The sequence below is a fragment of the Petromyzon marinus genome, chromosome 24, assembly GCF_048934315.1.
Source record: "Petromyzon marinus isolate PM22_M1 ecotype Great Lakes invasive population chromosome 24, UKy_Petmar_22M1.pri1.0, whole genome shotgun sequence".
In the NCBI taxonomy this organism is placed as follows: Eukaryota; Metazoa; Chordata; class Hyperoartia; order Petromyzontiformes; family Petromyzontidae; genus Petromyzon; species Petromyzon marinus.
Window position 1 is genome coordinate 19,270,682 of NC_133690.1, and position 21,308 is coordinate 19,291,989.

The 21,308-nt window shown below is 49.3% G+C and overlaps 3 protein-coding genes across 9 annotated transcripts in view; 1 reads left to right on the top strand and 2 right to left on the bottom strand.

Annotated features, from left to right (window-relative positions):
* Positions 1-551: 551 nt before the first annotated feature.
* Positions 552-13,753, bottom strand: ATG13 (autophagy related 13). Of its 4 annotated transcripts, none has more exons than XM_032960206.2 (15): positions 13,599-13,753; positions 12,721-12,818; positions 11,761-11,841; positions 10,540-10,659; positions 9,595-9,641; positions 9,144-9,284; positions 8,640-8,680; positions 8,050-8,146; positions 7,859-7,957; positions 7,432-7,522; positions 6,703-6,788; positions 6,167-6,254; positions 4,068-4,265; positions 3,085-3,213; positions 552-2,482 (listed from the first exon to the last, which is right to left on the bottom strand). In XM_032960206.2, exons 2-15 carry the CDS (start codon positions 12,805-12,807, stop codon positions 2,405-2,407), a joined length of 1,383 nt encoding a protein of 460 aa, XP_032816097.1. In that variant the 5' UTR covers positions 12,808-12,818; positions 13,599-13,753; the 3' UTR covers positions 552-2,404. The 4 variants fall into 4 exon arrangements, with proteins under 4 accessions (XP_032816097.1, XP_032816096.1, XP_032816098.1 ...); XM_032960205.2 differs by having other exon boundaries at positions 12,721-12,817; positions 13,595-13,753; XM_032960207.2 differs by lacking the exon at positions 13,599-13,753 and adding an exon at positions 13,459-13,591 and having other exon boundaries at positions 12,721-12,817.
* A 2,593-nt stretch (positions 13,754-16,346) lies between these two features.
* On the top strand, positions 16,347-18,652 carry LOC116945452 (muscarinic acetylcholine receptor M4-like). Its single transcript, XM_032959762.2, has one exon. It carries the CDS (start codon positions 16,724-16,726, stop codon positions 18,128-18,130), a length of 1,407 nt encoding a protein of 468 aa, XP_032815653.1. The 5' UTR covers positions 16,347-16,723; the 3' UTR covers positions 18,131-18,652.
* A 300-nt stretch (positions 18,653-18,952) lies between these two features.
* The window catches only part of LOC116945674 (diacylglycerol kinase zeta-like), a 49,818-nt gene continuing 47,462 nt past the window's right edge, over positions 18,953-21,308 (bottom strand). For all 4 annotated transcript variants that reach the window (XM_076069521.1, XM_076069520.1, XM_076069522.1 and 1 more), the window contains one exon: positions 18,953-20,027. In XM_076069521.1, coding sequence (XP_075925636.1) covers positions 19,911-20,027 — 117 coding nt within the window. In that variant the 3' untranslated portion in view covers positions 18,953-19,910. The remainder of the gene's footprint in view (positions 20,028-21,308) is intronic.

Consider the following 21,308-nt stretch of genomic DNA (forward strand, 5'->3'; position numbering starts at 1 on the left):
CGAGCGCTCTCTCACCCCCACCTCGCCCGACTGGACTTGCTTTCTTAGTTAACACAGGCCCAAAGTGTCAAGCAGCCAGCAACAAACAGCACCAGATCAACACTTGTAATAGATACGCGTGTGTAACATTTCATGAATTGAGCAAGGTTTTTTATGAGCTTGGAGAAAATAGATAATGGGATGGAATCCCAAAGTGGAACAGTGCAAGGGACGCAGAAACAAGTGTCGTGACCTGCAGTGTGGTGGGTGCGCGTGAGCGGGTGTGGTGTCGTGACCTGCAGTGTGGTGGGTGCGAGTGAGCTGGTGTGGTGTTGTGACCTGCAGTGTGGTGGGTGTGAGTGAGCTGGTGTGGTGGTGACCTGCAGTGTGGTTTGAATGTGGATGAGTCAGTTTTGCAGACCGAGTCCTCAACAGGGGTCGATAAACCAACGAGCAAGATTTAATAGAACAGTAACCATGGTGTAGCTATAGAAGCGTGATAGACGACTGACCACCAGTGTTCCCATTGCCATGCCAAACAAGCCAGGATAAAGTCTGATGCGGCAGCAGTATTGTTATCAGGTCGATGGCGTTTATTGTACAAATGTGCACAGGCCACGAGTGACGCCCAACGGAAACGAGAAAGCGATGCTCTCAGAGGGGCCTCTCACCAACTTGCACTTGGATCATAACCAAATTGGAATTAAAATAACGGGAAATAAATATCCTCAAAGTGCATATTGGCTGGATAACTTTCAAAAACATGTCATTTCTTGTTTAAACATTACATGCCTGGAGTAAACCGGACGTTATTTTAAAAATATGATCCTTCCCGGACTATGTCAGCAGAAAACCACAAACCCCCCAGCGCTCCCGAGGGTTACGACCTCGTTACATACGCTTCGTTTCCGTGGCCAGTGGGAACTATGCTGGCTACCGGTACCAGAGCCGGCGATCCCACTGCAATCGCAGCTCCCTAGGGCTCGCTTTTCAAAAGCCAGGCTGATCCCAAGTAGAGCATACGTGTGCTCTGTGAAACGTCATCAAATGGATTAACCAACAATTATAATAACGTAACGACCGACTATGTTTAGCTTTGTTAAAATATATACATATTTAAGATAACTCAGTCCCTGGCCTTCACCAAGGCTAGGAGGGATAGGATGGATGGTAACAGTGGGAGAGACCGAGGCTGTGAAGCCCCATGGCTCACGGAGCGTGAGAAGAACGACCCCGGCCGATAATGGCCCAGCAGAACCTGGTTCCAAGTGATCATGGAAACGAAGCAATGGTTGCAGAGGACACGACGAGGGCTGCCCTCTGCAGCACGTCGTCGCATCAACCACGCTTCACGGGTCAACTGCCTACAAACCGCGGGCTTCACCATCGGCCTGACCAGGCACAAAACGAAAAAGCTCAGCGTGAATGTCGCACCACTCGTTCACTCCAACCCACGTCGCGAGTGCCGCACGCGCGTGGAGATCCTGCGTGGGGTGCGTGCTGTGGAACGAGAGCGGCACGGGGAGTGTGCCCGTTTCGAGCGAATCCTGCGCGCGTGAGACCAAGGCAGCCGTGACCTCTCATCCCCATGTGGTTTTTGCGTCGGTCGAGAGAGCAGCCTCTGTGCTGGCTGCTTCTGTGTTCTACATGCTGGCAGATGAACTTCACACGAGCGAAACTTTGGGATGCATTGCATTGCACAGGTGTGGCAGCGTGGCGTGGGCCAGCCACACCATTCAGGGACCTGTGGGGATGTGCCGAGAGGACAGTGGAATGGGGAGTGGTGGTGATCAAGCAGATTTATTTGGGGGCTAAGGGTCACCCCCTTGGGTAAGGTGAAGGTGACTTGTCTGGCTCAGAAATTAGATATTTTTTCATTATGCTTGTCACCCAGAAGACTGAGTCTCAATACACTTTTTCCTGGCAATTCTTTACGATGCAAGTTGCATATAATGTTTCTGCATTGGGATGTTTGGCCAACACACATTTTTAGTGTTTTTTAGCTATGGAAGGAAACTGGAGGACCTGAAGGAAACCCATTCAGATCACAGGGAGAACATACCAACTCCACTCAGAAAAGTGGCCTAGTTGGAAATCGAACCCAGGTCCTTCTTGCTATGAGGCACAAGTTTCACTACTGCTGCACACCGCTGCCGAATTGGTGGCAGGGGTCACAGTATGGAGTGAAGAGGAAGTTGGGGGTTAGAGCTAACGTTGGGCTTAGTGTGCTGCACCCAGCTAACAGAGGTAGCGGGGTCAAATGGTAAATGAGAGCTAAGTGGAGGGGAAGCGTTGCTTTGGCTACGGACAAGGGTGAGTGTCGGCTCTAAGTGTGCGCCGGGGTCTGAGTGACGAGGCAGCGGTGGAGGAGGGCGGAGGACGTCTGTATAGAGTGGAAGCTGGCAGAGTAGGTAGACGCCGGCCTTCATTGTAGCGTCTCTACAAATGAATCAAACTCCTCCATGCTGCGCTCATATTCAGCCAACTTCTCCGGTAGAGAGTCCTGTACCACAATGCACACACAGAGCACACAAAACAAAGATAAAGATCCCCCTATAGCCTTAATAGACTACTGGGGAAAGTTATCTTAGCGAGCACCCATGAAGGTCGGCGCAGCGCTTGAAGGTGTAGTTTGGCCAACACCAGTCTTCGTGCTGATGTTTATACACTGCACCAAGTATTTAAGGCGGAGTCAAGCTATTGGAGGCCCAGGACCAGTCTAGATATCCATCATCAATGTTGGTCGTGAGAGGGAATTGATCTTGTGTTGCCGGGTTTGTGGCATGGTGTGCTAACGCTAAACCACTGCTCTCCACAGCACGTCTCGAACTCGAGTACATTTCTGTATGGGTTGTGTGTTATCCCCCTGTTCTCCATGGGTTTCTTCTAGGTTTAATTGGGACCACACTCAGAAACATCGCCCTCTACTGTGAAAACTTGGCAGGACCCTCCTGAAAAAGTCTCGAGTCTCAGTGAAGCTTTCCTGGGTAAATAAGTACAATAATGATGCAATATTCTGTTCATTCGCATGCAGTGACCCATGTAACAGCGCTCAGGAGTCCAATGTCACACCATGAGCTGTGTACTGCAGAGCAGCCTACTCACAAAATCCTCCGCCATTGACTGGGTGATGCTCTCAATGCAGAAGCTGCTGAGGGGAGGGGGGTTCTGAAATTCGCGATAGAAGGACCCAAGGTCCATCGGCAGGAGGTCGTCTTTGGAGAACGCCGGCTTCTGTAGCACAAACACGCACCCCTGTCAGGTGGTTCTCGTCCATTCGCACCACCAGCATCCAGTTATGAAAATAAATAAGCATACAATATAACCTCCTCCCCATATCAGTCTACCACGTAAATAAATTAAGTGATATCTTTTTTACACATGCCATCAGTATGAGAAATCATAATGCAGTAGCATTGGCAAAACATCACAAAACTCTGGACCAGTTTGAACTTTCAGTGTCTCATCCGCAGTATGTTTTTCTTGAACCAATGCTGTGTAACTGTGGGATGTTTATAGTCAGGACCCAGTTCAATGCAAATCTAAATATTATAAAACACACACTAGAAGGTATATCGTCTCCTTAATTATTTATAATCTCCACAACGACGTATAATTATTTGTGTTAAAAGTCATTAAAGCAACACAATAAGTCCAGAGGCCACTGTGCAGTTGCAAAAGCTACCCTCAATGATTATGTTTACACTTGTTTACCCAGGAAAGCCTTACTGATTAGCACGGTTGCCTACGTACAGCGTTAAAGACGTTCAACATACATACGAGATATTCAGGAGGATCCTGCCAAGTTTTCACAGAAGGGGGCGACAACTTTTTCAAGTAATTTTCCAAGTTTGGCAAATTTGGACCACAACGCCAGCACATTGGCCTATTCTGTGAATTATGTGAATGAAGTCACGGGATCTTCAATACCCACTGTGAAGCAGATAGTGCGTAGTATGTTATGGTTAATACAGGGCGGGTTGCCGGATTTCAACTGCGAACATCTGTGACAAGCGATAAACGCGCTGCCGCTAGGCCCCTATAACTCCCAGCAAAACTAAATAAAACAGGAAAAGCGTAAACTGCACCAGGTCAACAATGATGAAGTCGTCATGCAGGATTTGGGATCCGTGGGGGGACCCCAAGGAGCCGTGCAGGGACTCCAGGGGACCACTGTGCTCAGGGGACCCGGGGAGCGGAGAGCTGGGGGGACCCTCGCTGACCCCCTCTTCTGCCGTGGCATCTCGCACAAATGACGCAAACGGGAGGTCAAGTGCCGGGGACACCTGTGAGTTGTTCCAAACAAGAAACATGCGTTATTGTCCATCCACTGAGGATAATACAACTTGGGTTCATAGGGCATGTTATTTATCAGTGACCAAAGAAACCATCGTTCAATCTCAAGACTGTTTCAGGAGGATCCTGTGAAGTTTTTGCAGTCGGGGGCGATGTTGCTACGTGCAATCCCAATTGAGTAAACTGTAGGTCATTTTTTCAAGTCTGGCAAAGATGGACCATGGCTCTAGTATGCAATGTCCTATTATTGCATCCAATGCGAAGCACATAGCAAGTAGTATTTCACAATTGTTACACCCGCAGTAATAACTAGGGTGGCCACTGGATTCGAATAGTAAACCTCTCCAACAAGCGGTAAACACACTGTCGCTTGACCATGTCACCGCTATCGCTAGGCTGCGAGGCAAATGTGTTACCGTTGCACTTCCCTGCCATCCCAATGCTATGGATAGACAGCATTAGTGTGAATGAACAAACTGTACTGTAAAAACAGATGGCTCGGTAGCATATGGAGCGGCTCGTAATTGAAACGTTGCAAGTTCAAATCCTGTTTGGGGGCTTAATCACTCCATCAACCCTATGGGATTGATAAAACCAGTACCACTTTGTAGGGAGATTAACCGCAGTTGTCCAATGGATAGATTTGCCTCCTGCAATAAAAAAGTGTAATTTCGACCAATGGCCGTGAACAGGAGATGCGTACAGCCTCGATGCTCGTTTGAACAGGAAATCGCTTTGGAATTTTTTGAATTTGTTACAAAAACAAAGGTTCACCAATACGTGACAGGGCTAGAGTTAGGGGCGTCAGGGCGGGCCCTCATGGTTATAATTAAGCTCCCAAGTGCTCGGTGTCATAAACTTCTATGGCAGACACAAAACAACAGGCAATCCAAAGGAACAAACAATTCGAGAGTTTATATTGGGACTGATTAAACAGAGTTGCCCATTAAGTTAATAAATGTTTACAGACACAAAGCTCTATCCTGTGCAATAAGCGGGATCAGGAAATAACAGGCGCTGCACTCTAATGGAGCTACTCTCAAGCACTTCCAGCTGTTCAAAGGTGGTCCTCAACCGGGCGGCTCCCTGATGAGCAGGCCTCGGCGTCTGTGCAGGCCACTACAGATGCATAACGAAGCTCGCCAGTGTCACAAGCAGCATTAGGTCTCCAACACAGAGGATGCCACTTAGCATCAGTGAAGTTGTGGTCACTTAGGCTGAGGAGCTCGGAGATATTCTCACAGGAAACACTTTACAATCTTCAAAGTGCGGTTGGCTGTTGTAAATACAATGCCCTATTTGTGTCTGAAAACACTTCAAAAGATAGTTATAAACTACACCAACACAAAACAGCACTTACCCATAATGTGTTTCTGTGAAAATAAACATGGGTAGTGAGTGGACACATATGGATTGGGCTGCTTAGACTTTTACCTGTAGCTCTACATTCCACAGGAAGTGTGTCTTATAAAGGCTCTTCCCAACACAAAGATCCCCCTATATCCTTGACAGACTGTTGGGGCAAGTACTGTTAGAGAGCACCTATAAAGGCCAACATGGCACATGATAGAGGTGGAATAGTTAGGACCATGCCTGGCTGCCTTTATCCCCCCAATTTTGATGTCTAGAGACCATACCAAGTACTCGTTTAAAGCTGAGCTAGCCTAGGAGAGACCCAGGAGCAGGTCAGATGTTTTGTCGCAAAGCAGGAATCGAACCCGAGTTGAAAGCGCAGTGCGCTAACCACTGCGCTACCACTTACCCACGTATTCTCACACATATCACACTGTGCCCCATATCATGCAGGGTGCATTCACAACAGGCAGCAGGCTCGGGGGGGGGGGGGGGGTCTACTGTGAGGGTCAGGCTATCAGGCACAGGGGGTGCTCACCTGCGCAGGTGGTTTACTGACAAAAGCCCCTGGCTTGCGACACACAGGGAAGAGCAGCAGGTCCTGCACCCCACTCCTCCCCGCTCCACTGCGATCACACGACCCAGCACAATGAGATACCCATCATCGCAATCAAACCACTGCAATAACATAGTTCTTATTCATTCTCTGTTAATGCCCCATACATCTGGCCGGGTGGTAAAGTCGTTGCTTTTGCTATTAATTGTATTTGGTTGTTTTTGCTCTTATTTCAATTTGATCATTGGTGTACTTTATACATTTTTTGCCGTTGTCATTTTGTTGCCCCAGGTCACTCCGGCAAACGAGACTCATCTTGATATCTCCAGTTATCACTTGCTTAAACAAAATAAACTTGAACTTGTCAAATCTCTAAATGTCACAGCCACATGCTGTGGCCGACACACAAACCCAGATAAACACTGCACGCTGCCACACAAAATGAGCTTTACAAACGCAGCGTGCTGGACAAACCACAAGGCTTTCTCTGTGGGGCTAGCGATGTGAGGGAGTTGTACCTTGGCCTAGGCGGCGTGTGCGTACACGTGGACGGTAGTGATGATGAGCCACCTCCATCTCCCTCATCATGGTATCCACAATGCACCTTGGAAATGTAACAATTCACAGTCATATAATACATATAACACAAATTACTTATTTTCTTTGTAAAGCCACAGGGAGTCTGAAGACTGTTTTTCGAGAGAGTTATGTATTGTGAGGTTTGGCCAGCACTAACGAAATTGTGCATTTTTTTCTGTGGGAGGAAACTGGAAAACCTGGAGAAGTTGGCCAAACATCTCAGTACAGGACCACAGAGCTTGGGCAATTTCTGGAGCCGATTCTAGCTGCCTTGCAGCTTGTCTGTGATCTCCCACGCACCTCTGTGCAAGTTACAACTGGACATCTGTGACGAGTGGACATCTGTGAAAAAGAGCCTCATAACTCATTGGATTTCTCCAGGATAAAGATTTCGATTATGACATTCAGCAGTGTTTTGAGATGCATAATGTTGCACGTTACAATCATTATGAAAGCCATTCAGCAAAGGGGGAAACAGACAACGAAAGGCGCCCACGTCGGGAATAAAACCAAAATCCTTCTTACGAGGAGGCACAGTTCTCAACCACTGCGCTGCCCTGCCGCTCAAATAACACTGTGCACATTAACATGTTGGTATGAACCCAGTGGAACTGGGCAGGCATGAAACATCATCATTGTCATTCACCGACAGAAATGTCAACACCGACCTGCGACGGAGGCGATGTGGAGAAGGAGGATGCGCACATGTCCTGGAAGTCATCGGTAGAGCCACATGTCTCTTCCCCACCGCCTGCTCGCCTACAACACAACAGAGGTGCACGTTACTATCCACTCAGTCTTCACTACAGGCCGTTGAAGCACCAAAAACAAAGCAACCATCAATCCAGTTACCCAACACGATAATAATGTGCAAACGGACCTCAATTGGAATGTTGCGACTTAAAATCCTCATTACGTATAAGGGGTCAATAATGAGTACGGTTTGTGGGCAAGTCAACTGTGATAATCCTTGGCTAAACCCATCCCTTCCCAGAGGAATGTGGAATTTTCGCCACTGGTTAAGCACGGTAAACAGGAGCTGAGCACCGCTTCATTGCTCACTGCAACAGGAAATAACTTTTTGTTTGATAATACCTGTGCATGCAGGGCTGGGCGGCAGAGGAGCTGTGCCGGGGGTTGTCGGAGAAGTGATCAATAATGATACCCATCAAGGGCTTGTTCTGTTCCAACTGCCTGTGACCAAAATACACACACACACAATTGGCTCAACACCAGCACGGACATTAAAAGTATTTATGCAGGATGTTAACAAGCAGGAGGTTCACCTGTTGGCAATGAAAGTGAGGTTGGTGCGGTAGGCACAGCCCAGGGTAATGGTGCCCTCTGGTGTTCCCACCATGCCCACACGCAGAGTCTGAAAACCTGGGCACACACACATGTACAGACATGCCTGTAAACCGATTGATGGGATGAAAATGTTTATTTAAAAAAATTCTTCTCATTATGTTAAAATTGTGCTATCGGCATCATTTCTGAAACTCTTGCTCCGTTTACTTTTGGAACTCTGGATCTCTGCTTTTGAGAAGGGTCAGTGACCAAAATGTTACCGTATATCTAAATGTTTTTCCTACCAGGGTACTGTTACTTACGAGTTATTTTATATTTATACTTGTGCACGACTGTCAATGCAGCATCAACAATAATTCATAAATAAAGAAGTGCACCATCCCATGTATAGTCATTGTTACAAGCATGAGAACATGACCTCACTACACCAGAGAACCTTGTTGCCTGGCTTCAAAACGAGTATCTCAGATGTAAGCTCAGCATTCTAGCACACTTTTATCCCTCTTGAGCAACCCAGTTGCATTTTCCTTAGCTTTTTCTGTTCATGTATTGGATTTTAAATGCTTACCTTCACCTAGGCACCCCAACTGAACTTCATCGAAATAGATTCTGTGAAAAAACCGCACAAGTACACCAAAAGAGTATTCAGCATTCTTGTGTGCAGCTCTGAGAAATGTTGCAAAGGCCCTTTTTTTATAATTCTATCATTAATTATGATAATAATGATTATTACGCTTTTTATCCAAGAAAGAGGGTTCTGCCAAGTTTTCACAGTTGGGGCAATGTTGCCGTGTGTAATCTCAGTTGAGTAATTTTCAGGAATTTTTTGGTCATTGGGTCGTTTGGCCAATATTAGTAATATTGTATATTTTTTAGTTATCGGAGGAAACCCATGCAGAACAGGACACACAAAATCCGCACAGAAAGTCGCCCGACTCGGGGATCTCAGGACCTTCTTACTGAGGCACAAACGTTACGACTGTGATGTAAAGGCGCTAGACAAATGACAATAATAGCCGATGTCGTGGAGATGCGGCATGAGAGACAGGGTGTGGCGGTGATCACGGCATGCCTGTACAAGATGACGTAGTCATGGCCCTGCTTGCGCGAGAGCTTGTAGGCCGGCGTGACGCGTGTGACGGCCAGCAGTGACTTGAGAAGCAGAGAGAGACGGTTATACACAGTGTAGGAGACCTTCACCTCGTGATCACACCTGTCCCGCACACCACAGCACACCACAATCAGTGCACTTCTTGTTAAAGGAAAAGTATTCGTTATATGGTTAGATGCATATCCCACAAAGCAGGCTCTTGTAAAAAAAGAGATTTTATTTTATAAAAATGAACGCCGTAAATCGTAATGAAATGATGGATCACGTGGTGAATTACCATGAAAGGCATGTTTGTGTTGTGTTAAGAAGTATGTTTTTCCACTGAGCGAATAAGGCATGTATTTTATGGGAGACCTGCACTGTGATTATTGCTATCCATTAGGACATAGGTTGTGAAACTCCTACAACATACTTCTCATTCATTTCCAAGCTCCAAACTTCTAGTCCCATGGAATCACCCTGCAACACAAGCCACAGGGCAACCATATTAGCAGGGTCGTGTTCCTTTTCAGAAACACTAGCTGCTTAATCACACTCAGGGCAGCTCTGTAAGCGTTATTTTTCTCAACAGGTGGCTACAGAGATTCTTTATTTCATTACAAATGTGGCATTCATGAATACAACCTCAGAAAACCTTGAAATATGTTCAGATAACAAAATCCTTAATAAAAAAATGTGTTTTTTCCAGTTCTAATTTCTTTAGTGTTCAAGTAACTACCGTACTCTTATAACTAGATCAAAGGAGTCAGAAATTGTCATGTGCACAGCAATGGGAATGTATAGGATTCATATAATTAGGACGCAGACTTCCACATGCCAATTTTTCTGGCTTCAAAGCTATGATTTTTTTCTGCATTTTTTTTCTTAAATCAGGTGTAATTTGTTGGTTAAGTGTAAGCGCGTATGTCTGGTTATGGCTGCATAATCATGTTCTTCATATTAAAGGTACAGCTCTACAATTGCTTGGTTACACCAATGCTGGCAGAAGGGAAACCACTAACAAGGAGTTCTAGAGGATATTTAGTCTACTCTTCCACACTAATTAGACGTGTTGGAGGTGGGAATGCCCACAATTTCCCCAACCTACCAATTAAATTAATTGTTATACTGCTGAGTGGACAGTGGTATTGAGGATTTGAGAAACTAGCTCCATTGTTTCTACTGCCATGTCAAAATATTGAATGAACTCAAACTGGCGACCTCTGGATTACAAGTCCAGTTTGCTAACATTTTAAACCAAGGCAGCTCCCTTTATTTCTCAGTTAAAAAGCTAAAACGTTAATGCTTGGACATTGCTATATGCGCGGAAAATCAGGAAACTTTTTTTAATGTTATTTTACATTCGATTACACCTCACCTCGCATGTTTTCAGGGAGACCTCCACGCACATGGGCATGCCAACTCCAGGTAGCTGGTTCCCCATGGCTCTCTTCGCTTCCTGACTCACTTCCGGAATGTCTCTGATCACCAAGTTAAACTACACAGAGCGAAATTACACTCACAATTATGAGCGGCACATGTTGCTCTACAGCATAGGTAGGGAACTTTGTCCTCACCGTAGGCGAAAAAGGACTCGACTCCCTTTAGTATCAGGCCACATGTTAACACAAACCTCAGTCATGTCTCTCACTGCAAGAGGCCGTTGTATTAACATCAGCAACTAAGCACAATCAAATGATAAATACACTACGGTTGTCAAATCAAAAGTAATCCCCTCTAGTACTCGATTGGTGCGGCCAAGAAACTTGTTACGTCAAAGTGATTTATTGCTCAAATGCCACCCCTATGACAGGGGTGAGTCTATCACACCTCCGATTAGAAGTGCAAGAGAAGATCAACATACATACACACATGACAACCACTTAACTTCCCCACAAAATAGTAATTATCTTATTGACTCAGGAGGGATGATGGGCTGAGACAAACCTCAACCAGGATTTTAACTCACAATTTTACTATTGAGCGCCTCTTGCCATGTCACTGGGCCACCTGGCCTGTATGCATGTATGTTGAACTTCTTTCGCACCATACATAGAAAACCGTGCGTATTGGAAGTTACATGTGTAGGACAACCAAACACAAAAACACTTCTAGATTTACAGCTTTCGTGACTGCTAGGATCCATACTCTTTGGTTCTATTGGGTAAAGTCACCTATGTGACTTTACCCAATAGAACCAAAGAGTACAAAACACTGTTCTAAAGAAATTCGTTTTCATACTAGATTTAATAGTACATAGCTCCAGTGGCTTCCTAATATCGGAAGGAAGAGCATTCCAGATGGCCACAGAAATGCATCTGAAAGCGCGTGACGCAGTGACAGTCTTTGTCTGATGGCCAGCCAAAAACCTGGCCTGTTAGTGACAGATAAATATTGTTTTATGGCCACTTCAAAGTAATAGTTTCTGTGTGGTCAAGGGCTACACGAATAAAGTCGTGGGCCAACGGCCACCTACCCCTGCTGTACATAAAACCTGACGATTTCCACCATTTTAGTCAAGGGTAGCATGGCACAGGATGCGGTGTGTGTAAGGGAGCACAGACACGGGGCGTTGCGGGGGGTGAACGGATGCCCTCACCCAGTCGGAGCCAGATGACGAGGCGCTGGACTTGGTGATGATGCGCTCGCCTAGCCGGGCCTGGACAATCACCTGTACAGACTGCAGCATGCAGAACAAGTGGCAGAGCAAATGGGGTTTTATTTCTTCAACACAGTTACTGAGAAAAACCCCAAAACATCAAGCAGCCAGCAACAAACAGCACTATCACAGTTGTGATAAGACTGTAACACTTTATTGAATTGAAAACGTTATTATAAGAGCTTGACTAAAGTGACTATGGGAGGGAATTCCAAGCAGGAGCAGTGTGAGGGAATAAAGAAAAAGTGAAATATTGTGATCTCAAGTGTTGGTGATCTGAGGTGTAGTGAGTGAGTGTTGTGATCTGCAGTGTGCTGAGTGTTGTGATCTGCAATGTGGTGAGTTTTGTGATTTGCAGTGTGGTTGAGTTTTGTGATTTGCAGTGTGGTTGAGTGTTGTGATCTGCAGTGTGATGAGTGTTGTGACCTGCAGTGTGGTGAATGTTGTGACCTGCAATGTGTTGAATGCTGTGATCTGCAGTGTGGTAGTTGAATAGTGTGGATGAGACAGAACGGTTTCAAGTCTTGGCGTCCACGATAGTGAAGCGCCTGTCACTGCTATGGCAGTCAACAGAGCATATGCGGAGCGAGACACTTTCATCCCTCAAAAATGTCCCCAACTCGCTGTCACTTACACAGCAATTCAACATTTATTTGAATCCCTTTAGAATAACTTAAATCCCTTGTTTATTATTAAATCCCATATTTATTATATAATATCCCATATTAATAATGTAAATCACCTGATCGTTAAAAACTCATAACATGCACTCTCACAATCACTTAAACCCTTTAGGTACAGTATAATTCCACTCTTCATAATATCTCAGAGCACCATTCACATTAACCACGAAGTCACTGTGGACGAGCCGTGTACGTATCGGTTACAGATAATACCCACCTTGAGTGCGAAGAATTTTAAAAACTTGTCCAAATCCTTTTTGTCTTGAAGGCTCAACTCCTTCGGCGAATCCATGATGTCGAGCATAAGGCGGCGCCTAAAACAGCAAATCAAAGGCAGCGACATCACTTAGCCCGCGCCCGAGACGGCGCCGCGCATTCATGCGGCTCGGCCACGCTGCGCGCTCCCTACCCCGCAGGCCTCTCAGGCAACAGCGATGCTTCTCGACCAGCACAGGCCGTCGGCCTCGATCCCCTCAAAGCGGGTACATAACGCAGATTAAGATAAATCGTTTCTTAGTTTGCCACTTGAGTAATACGAGTTGATGGAATACAACGGAAACAGAACACAACGGACCAGATCCTCCTTTCATAACATCGCAAATTGTCCACACAAATCGGATCCCAAAGCTCAACCCTATTCCCATGTCCCACACTCCCCAGATCGCACTCCTTCCAGCCTAACCCCACACTTTCCAGCTCTCACACTCACCAGATCCCATACTCATCATGTCCCACTCTCTCCAGATCCAACTCTCACCAGAGTACACTCCAAACCAGATGCTCCGTTCACCAGACCCGACACTCACCAAATCACACTTTCCAGATACAGCTCTCACTCACCATTTCCCACAGATCAGATCTCACACTCACCAGATCCCACACACACGCAGAGCGACCTCAAAGTCCTCCACAGGAGTGCGAATAAATGCATATGTAGATGTCTCCTCGGTTAGACCTGCATTCCCAGCTGCTCCTCACAGGACCAAGGATCTCCAGGGGACCCTGGTCCCCGGGCCAGGCCCCACAGGCATTGGGGGGGCAGCGCTGAGGGGAACCTCTGCTGCCCTCGTCGGGGGTTGATCTCGTCTCACCAGGAGGAGGAGGAGGACGAGGAGACGGGGTCACAAGCGACGGCTCGCACGGGAAGAGGCCTCAATCCTCTCGGCGGGGCCGCGCCATGGCGCCACGCAGCGCGTGTTTACGTCGCAGGGGGGAGGAGGAGGCAGGGGGAGGGGCGACCTCGCGCCCCTTCCGGGCCCTGTTGACGGCCGCGCTCCGTGCCACGACGGCGCCCTCTGGCGGCCGCCTGGCGTGCTGCTGGCGATTCTTGTGGCGCGTCACCCAATAGGTTCATATGGTCTTCTTCGTTGGTTCTTTCGGTAAGGTCACGTAGAATGAGAATAAAATAATAAAATAACACAATACAATTCTCACGACGTTTCGGCCACAACGCAAGCGGCCGTATGGCTGGAGATGTTTTACATTTATCCGTTTTTTGCCTGGTTTTGGTTGTTTTTGTTCTGATTTCCTTGATGTCACATATATATTGTGCAATATATAACTATATTCTGTGGGTCTTTCGGTAAAGTCACGTAGATAGGTTCAAAAAAAATAACACAAAAATAACAAAAAAACTACGACATTTCGATCACAACACAAGCGATCGTCATCAGGCAGACTGTTTTAAAGGTTTAAAACAGTAAAGGTTTAAAACCGTCTGCCTTGTTGTGCTGCGATCGAAACGTCGTAGTTTTTTGTTATATTTTTGTTATTTTATTTGAACCTATCTACATGACTTTACCGAAAGACCCAAATAATATGAATTCCTGCAGTCACGAAAGCTTTAAGTCAATATTTAAACTTATTTGCTTTGAACGTTTTGGTGACCCTGGTCACTTTTTCTTCTTTGGTTCTTTCGGTAAAGTCACGTAGAATGAGAATAAAATAATAAAATAAAATAATAACTTGTATTGTTTAAATTGTATTGTTTTAAAAAACAATGCATTTTATTGTTTTATTTTATTATTTTATTCTCATTCTACCTGACTTCACCGAAAGAACCAAAGAAGATGAATCCTTGCAGTCACGAAAGCTTTAAATCGAGACCCTGGTCATTGTTGCAAATAAAACGCGTCTTGTGTTCTCATCTGGGTAAACAAAATACGCTTGAAACTTGCGGTGTTTTGAGTTTACGTGGTGTGTGGGGTTCACGAGATGTGTTGATCTTCATGTGATATGAGAGGTTCACATGGTGTATGGGGTTACTGTGGCGTGAGAGGTTCACGTGGTGTGTGGGGTTCACGCGGTGTGGTGAGATTCATGACGTGTGTGTGGTTCATGCGGTGTGGTGAGATTCATGTGGTGTGAGAGGTTCACGTGGTGTATGGGGTTACTGTGGCGTGAGAGGTTCACGTGGTGTGTGGGGTTCACGCGGTTTGGTGAGGTTCATGTAGTGTGAAAGGTTCACGCGGTGTGATGAGATTCATGTGGTGTGAGAGGTTCACGTGGTGTGTGGGATTCACGCGGTGTGGTGAGATTCATGTGGTGTGAGAGGTTCACGTGGCGTGTGGGATTCACGCGGTGTGATGAGGTTCATGTGATGTGTGGGGTTCACGTGATGTGAGAGGTTCACGTGGTGTGTGGGGTTCACGCGGTGTGGTGAGATTCATGTGGTGTGTGTGGTTCACGCGGTGTGGTGAGGTTCATGAAGTGTGTGTGGTTCACGCGGTGTGGTGAGGTTCATGTGGTGTGAAAGGTTCACGTGGCGTGTGGGGTTCACGCGGTGTGGTGACGTTCATGTGGTGTGATAGATTCACGTGGTGTGCATGGATGAACCATGAGCCCGCGTAAGTGTGGAGCGCCCTCATCTTTGATCCTCTGCCACTTCTCCCGCTCGGAATCCGAGCCAAATGCCGCGGCTGCGTTGCAGCCCAAAGGGGCAAAGCTCAGCCACGTGACGCTTTGGGTCCTGCGGATGAATAGGTGATCTCACACGCGCCCCGTGCCGTCCTCCACTCCCAAACCTCGTGGAGTTCTCACAAGAGCAAATGCAGCTCGCTCAGTCTGACGAGGGACACGTGAAGGAGACACGCATCACCGGTATTCTGAAGATATTATAATAACTTTGAAACAGGTAAAGGTTGCGCCGTAATATTGCTTCCTCACACCACTCCTGGCGATAGGGTATCCGCTCAATTGATCTCTGGAGGATATCGACATGGACATCCTCGCTAACAAAATGTTTCATCTCAAGGGATTTTGCAGGTGAATTGTTATAGTAAAGTGCCTGTTACAGGAAACAACTGTTCTGGTTTGGAAAGTTGGAAAATTACCAACGCCTTCAAATTTCAACAGGGGAACATCGATTCGAATAAGCCGAATAATGTTTCACCCTCCTCGATGGAAACCAGTGACCCGATCTGCACGGCGTCAAGGTGACTCCGTTGCTCCGGGTGGCGCGGGACCCGATTCTCCAGCTACAACATTCCCCAGTGTTGCCACCGAGAGCCAGGCAGGCTGCGCGAGGGCCGTATTATGCAAGCAGTTGCATAATTGGCTAATCCCCAAATATCTCATTTTCTCACTATTGCAATGTGGCCCAAAGTCCACACCATGAAATGCATAAACCAGCCACGCGCCCGCCACACTGCGCCCACGCGCAGTTTCCCCGCAGAGCCCTGCCACCACCGAATCACCCAGAAGGCGCGCCGGGATCTCGAGATCTCCGAAGCCAAGTGGGCTCGAGTGTGGTTCGTTCTTAGGCCAGCGACTGCCTGCGAATAGCACGTGTTGTAAGATTTGTCTACGAGGCGGCCAAGATATTTCAGGAGAGACATAGATTATTGAGTGTATATGTGCGGATTTGCGTGTTACCCTCCTCATATTTGCGTAGGGGTTCTTCGGTTGTCCTCCGATTTCCTCCCACGCGAAGCGGAACTCTTTTTAATGGAATTAGCCAACAACCTAATGCAGTAGGACCCTGCTGAAAGGAGTCTTAAGAATCAGTGAGGCTTTTCCGGATAGCTAACCAGATTAAACGTAAGATTATAGCTATCATCATCATCATCATCAGCAGCAGCAGAAGCAGCATCAGTAGCAGCGCTCCTCTGCCGACGCCCTCTGCCCGCGCCTGTACCCCTGGCTGGTGAGAAGGGGACTCCAATGCGCGCCTGCACCACTCTCTGCGACACGCGTCCGCGGGAGTGAGTGGCCACTCCGGGATGGAGACCGTGTCCCTACCGCCTCTGCTCACGGAGAACGCGACCTTCTCGGCTGCTCCGCGCTCGGCGCTCATCTTCTTGGGCACGGGCGCGCTCAGCCTGCTCACGGTGCTGGGAAACGCGCTCGTCATCATATCCATCTGCGTCAACCGCCGGCTGCAGACGGTCAACAGCTACTTCATCTTTAGCCTGGCGTGCGCAGATCTCATAATCGGCGCCTTCTCCATGAACGTCTATGCGGTGTACGTGTGGCGGGGCGCGTGGCCGCTGGGCGCTGCGCTGTGCGACCTGTGGCTCTCGATCGACTACGTGGCGAGCAACGCGTCCGTCATGAACCTGCTCATCATCAGCTGCGACCGCTTCCTGTGCGTGTCGCGGCCGCACACCTACCCGGCTCGCCGCACGGCCCGCGCCGCCGCGATCGTGATCGCGGCCGCTTGGCTGCTATCCTTGCTGCTGTGGGCCCCGGCCATCGTGCTCTGGCAGTTTGTCGAGGGGGTGCGCACCGTGCCCCAAGACGCCTGCTACATCCAATTCTTCTCTAACCCCGCGGCCACCTTGGGCACAGCCATCGCCGCCTTCTACCTGCCTGTAGCCGTCATGTGCATTCTCTATCTCTACATCCTGCGCGCCAGCAGGTGCCGCGTGCAGCCGGGCGAGCGGCCTCAGCAGCGGCCACAGGGCCCAGTGAGACTCATGGCCTCGGCCAAGGTGCTGTTCCAATGGCCTGGAGATGGCCGCTCGCGCAGCGCTGGGAGCGCCGCGAGTGAACGGGACGCAGAGGGGGAGAGAGCAGCGCCGAGCGCGCGGCTGGAGCTACACGCGGCCGGGCACGACGGCGCCGCACAGATGGATTGCAGATCTCGTCGGGGAAGTTCCCTCCCCGAACTCAGCCCAGGCTCCGGAGACGAAGAAGTCGACGGCGGGAGCGGCCCGGGAGCGGCGCCTCGCGTCCCCCCCGCGCGGTGCCGCCGTGCGCGCCGCCGTCGTTTGTCGAGCGAGAACGGAGAGGCGAGCGGAGAGACGGCGAGTGGCGGCCCGCGGCTCCGAGTGGGTGGGGGAGGTGGTGCGGGCGCGGCGCGGCGTAGCGGGAGCTTCGGCGGCGCCCGGGCGCGGCGCGAGAGGAAGCTGACCCGCACCGTGGCCGCCGTGCTGCTTGCGTTCATCGTCACGTGGACGCCCTACAACGTGATGGTGCTGCTCGCCGTGTTTTGCACGGACTGCGTGCCCCACGCCGCCTGGGAGCTGGGCTACTGGCTCTGCTACGTCAACAGCGCCGTGAACCCCGCGTGCTACGCGCTCTGCATCCGCGAGTTCAAGCGCACATTCCTGCAGCTGATGCGCTGCCGTTGCGGGAGCCGAGCGCAGGTCCGGCGCCTCGCGACCGGGATAGCGCGGGGCAGGTGAAGCGAGGTGTGGAAGCCAGTGACGAAATATGTGGGGGGCAAGTGGAGAGAGATGTAGGGGACAATGATATGAGATGTGGGGTGGCGCAAGTGAAGCCAGGTGTAGGGGACAGTGATACAAGATCTGGCGGACAGGTGAAGCGGAGTGTGGGGGGCAGGTGAAGCGAGATGACCCCTCTGAATTGAGGAAGCAACACAAACCAAAATCGCGAGGGGCCTCAGGGTCACGATCATTTATCGTCTTCTGTAAGTTTCTATTCTAGAGCAGATATATGACTCTCCTCGCCCAATCCCACTTCCCCACTTAAACCCGCAACACTGCCACAGATGCCCCATGTACTCGGGTTTCTAGCTGGGCAGTGGTGGTGGCTATGCACGTGGCGGCCTGTAATCCCGCATTGTGGAGGTAAGTGAGGTTGGTGGAGCACACACGTTGCAAGACTCCCTTCCCGTGGGTGTAGAGGAGGTGGTCCCGCAAACATGTGGACTCCACCTGTTCCATTTGTACGGGACAGTGTTTCATTCTCGCACGTGTGGGGTTTCTCCGAGTGCTCCAGTTTTCTCCCACAAGTAAACACTCATTAATTGGTCGGTAACACCTTCATATATAGAGGAACGCAGACCATCTGTCCGTGGTTCATCCGCGTCCCTCTGAGTTGTCCTCTCTACGACAGCGAGCGAAATATGTGCGGCGGCGACGCAGTGTTACAAGGCGACATTGTTATTGCTACTACTGATAGTAGAGTCGTGCTGAAGGTGGCTTCCCGTCGGTGTTCTTGAGGCGGGAGTCAGGACACGGCGGCGGCGGCGAGCGCGGCGGAGCTGTAAACACGGCGTCGCTTTATTACAAACGCACGGCGCGCGGCCACGGACGCGCGCCGCCCACCGTAGAAATGCACTCCACGCGACGCCAGCCTCCATCATCACCGGTCAGAAATATATAAAATGTCGAGTTTAAAATCTCAAGAGGATGTTTCACACGCACAATATGCAAAACGAGCACGACCATCATTCCCTCGGTATGTACACACACTCGGCACTGGGGGGGGGGGGGTCACGCAAGGTCACGGAGTCATGCAGTCACGGCACGTGGCGCGGTGCGCCAGGAAGCACGGGGGAGGTGAGCGCTGTTGGCGGTAAGAGTCGGGGGTGGTGGGAGGGACGGGGGAGCAGGGTGAGGCAACGAGAGCACCACCAGGATGGTTACCTGGACGCACTCAGTAAAGATCATCTCCGTTTCATGGTCAGACCCAGGAGGGATCGAGATCGGGGTTCACGAATGTACAAGACACGGCGACACGGCGACATGGCCGGGAGAGGGGAGGGACGGGGGGAGTCAGGGAGAAGAAGCGGTGGGGAGGAGCGGGGCTGAGAAATCAACGTGAGATGAGCGGGCGGGCGGGAGTTTCACTGTCGCGGCGACTGGAGAAGAAGTCATCTCAGCTCCACGGAAGAACTCGCCCGCGGGGCTCGGTGCGGCACCCAACACCGGGCAAGTCCAGCGAGCAGCAGCGCGGGGCCACCGTGCCGAGCGGGTGGCACTGATGAAACCGGTGGTGTCACTGTTGGAGCTGGGTTATTGCTTGTGGAGTTTGTGGAGCTGGTGCTATCATTGCTGGTGCGCTCACGATGGTGATGGTTGCGCTAGTGTCGGCTGCTGGGGCCGCGAGGTGGTGGTGACGAAAAGTTTGGTGGTCAAGGTGATAGTTAATGTGGCGGTGATAGTGGTGGCGGTGGTTAGTGTCGGTAATTGTGGCAGTGGTGATGGTGGACGGTGGTCTTCACACGGCCGTCTCCTGGTCGTCGCGCGTGATCATCTGCTGGTGCTGCCGATTCTCAAGGAAGGCGGCGAGCTCCAGTTCCCCGGCTTCACGCGCCACATCTCCTGCCAGATCCCCCTGCAGCGGCACCGGCACAAGTGCCAGCAAATTCAAGCGATCGGTCGGGCAACCCAAATCCCTCTCTGTATTGTGCAACCATAATCTCCTGCGACTTCTTCGTCTAAATGCCCACGCGATGTAAATTCGGGGCGACAAATCGCAGAGCAGATTAATGCATCCAAGCTGAGTCTGTCTGTACTCTAAAACCAGATACCACCAGATGAAAGCAGAGTCTATCACTACTGTGAGCAAACGGTGGTTGGAGAGACGACCATAAAGGCGATTCAGTTGCAAGACGTCCGAGTTGCAAGCAACCACCAGCCGCTGCAGCCTCACAGGGTCACGCTTCCTGCTCAGGGTCAGTGCTTACCACAAAGCCAACTCTGAATGTGTCCGATCTTATTTGATATCTGAAGCTGAGCAGGGTTCAACCCAGTTAATACTTGAAAAATAAAACAGGTGTTAAGATGTTCAAACACCAAATATCTTCATTTTGCAATTAATCAAGTGTGCATTAACCACACGGACTTGCGGTGAAAATGCAAAGAAAACATGCTCTGATCATATATGAATCATATATGCATGGTCTTTGAAACTGATTGACCTACGCCAGAGACAGCTTTCTTTATGGCCTAGTCGCACCAGTATTAGACCAGAAAACACCAAAAGGCGACAGTACAGTGTTTTGTTTGCATGTTTCCCGCAAGTACGTGTGGTTAATGCAGACTTGCTTCCTTGGAAAATGAAGATATTTGGTGTTTGAACATCTTAACACCTGTTCTATTGCCAGAAAGGGTAAAACCTAGTCTTATTTGTCATACTTTGATACTGGCAAATAAAGGTCCCATGGTTAATAAATGGATGGGAGACTGTGTAGGGACGCCAGGTGAGGTGTTGTAGGCTTGAACTGTCAGCAATGTGTTGGATCTATCTGTGCTGAGCTTTAGTGTAACCCCCTCGCGTGGACGGGATATCTCTGAGTTCTTCTCACGTGAAGAGTACTCAGGCTCGATACGGCTTCCCTAGGAAAAGGAGATAATAAATACATGATAATTTCTGCTGAGGATGCCGATGATGATGAATAGGGATGTAATGATTCACCCTCTCTTCCTTGGTGATTCGTCGTTGCAGTCGGGATGACATTCTGCTGCAATAATCGATCATTTATTTCCCATCGTGGTGGATGTGTAGCATCTGTAGCGGCGGCAGGGGTCACGTGACATATAAATGAACAGCATCTACACCCGACAAGACCACCGATTCGCCCACTAGATCCCCCGCACAGACCGCGAGCATAAG

Bases quoted from the DNA above. Each gene is read 5' to 3' on its own strand.
- LOC116945452 (XM_032959762.2), top strand. From the start codon at position 16,724: ATGGAGACCGTGTCCCTACCGCCTCTGCTCACGGAGAACGCGACCTTC.
- ATG13 (XM_032960206.2), bottom strand. From the start codon at position 12,807: ATGCTCGACATCATGGATTCGCCGAAGGAGTTGAGCCTTCAAGACAAA. The intron at 8,681-9,143 runs GCATGCCGTGAT...GTTTTTTCACAG, and splicing joins GACTACGTCATCTTGTACAG to AATCTATTTCGATGAAGTTC. The intron at 7,523-7,858 runs GTATTATCAAAC...GTTGTGTTGTAG, and splicing joins GCCCAGCCCTGCATGCACAG to GCGAGCAGGCGGTGGGGAAG.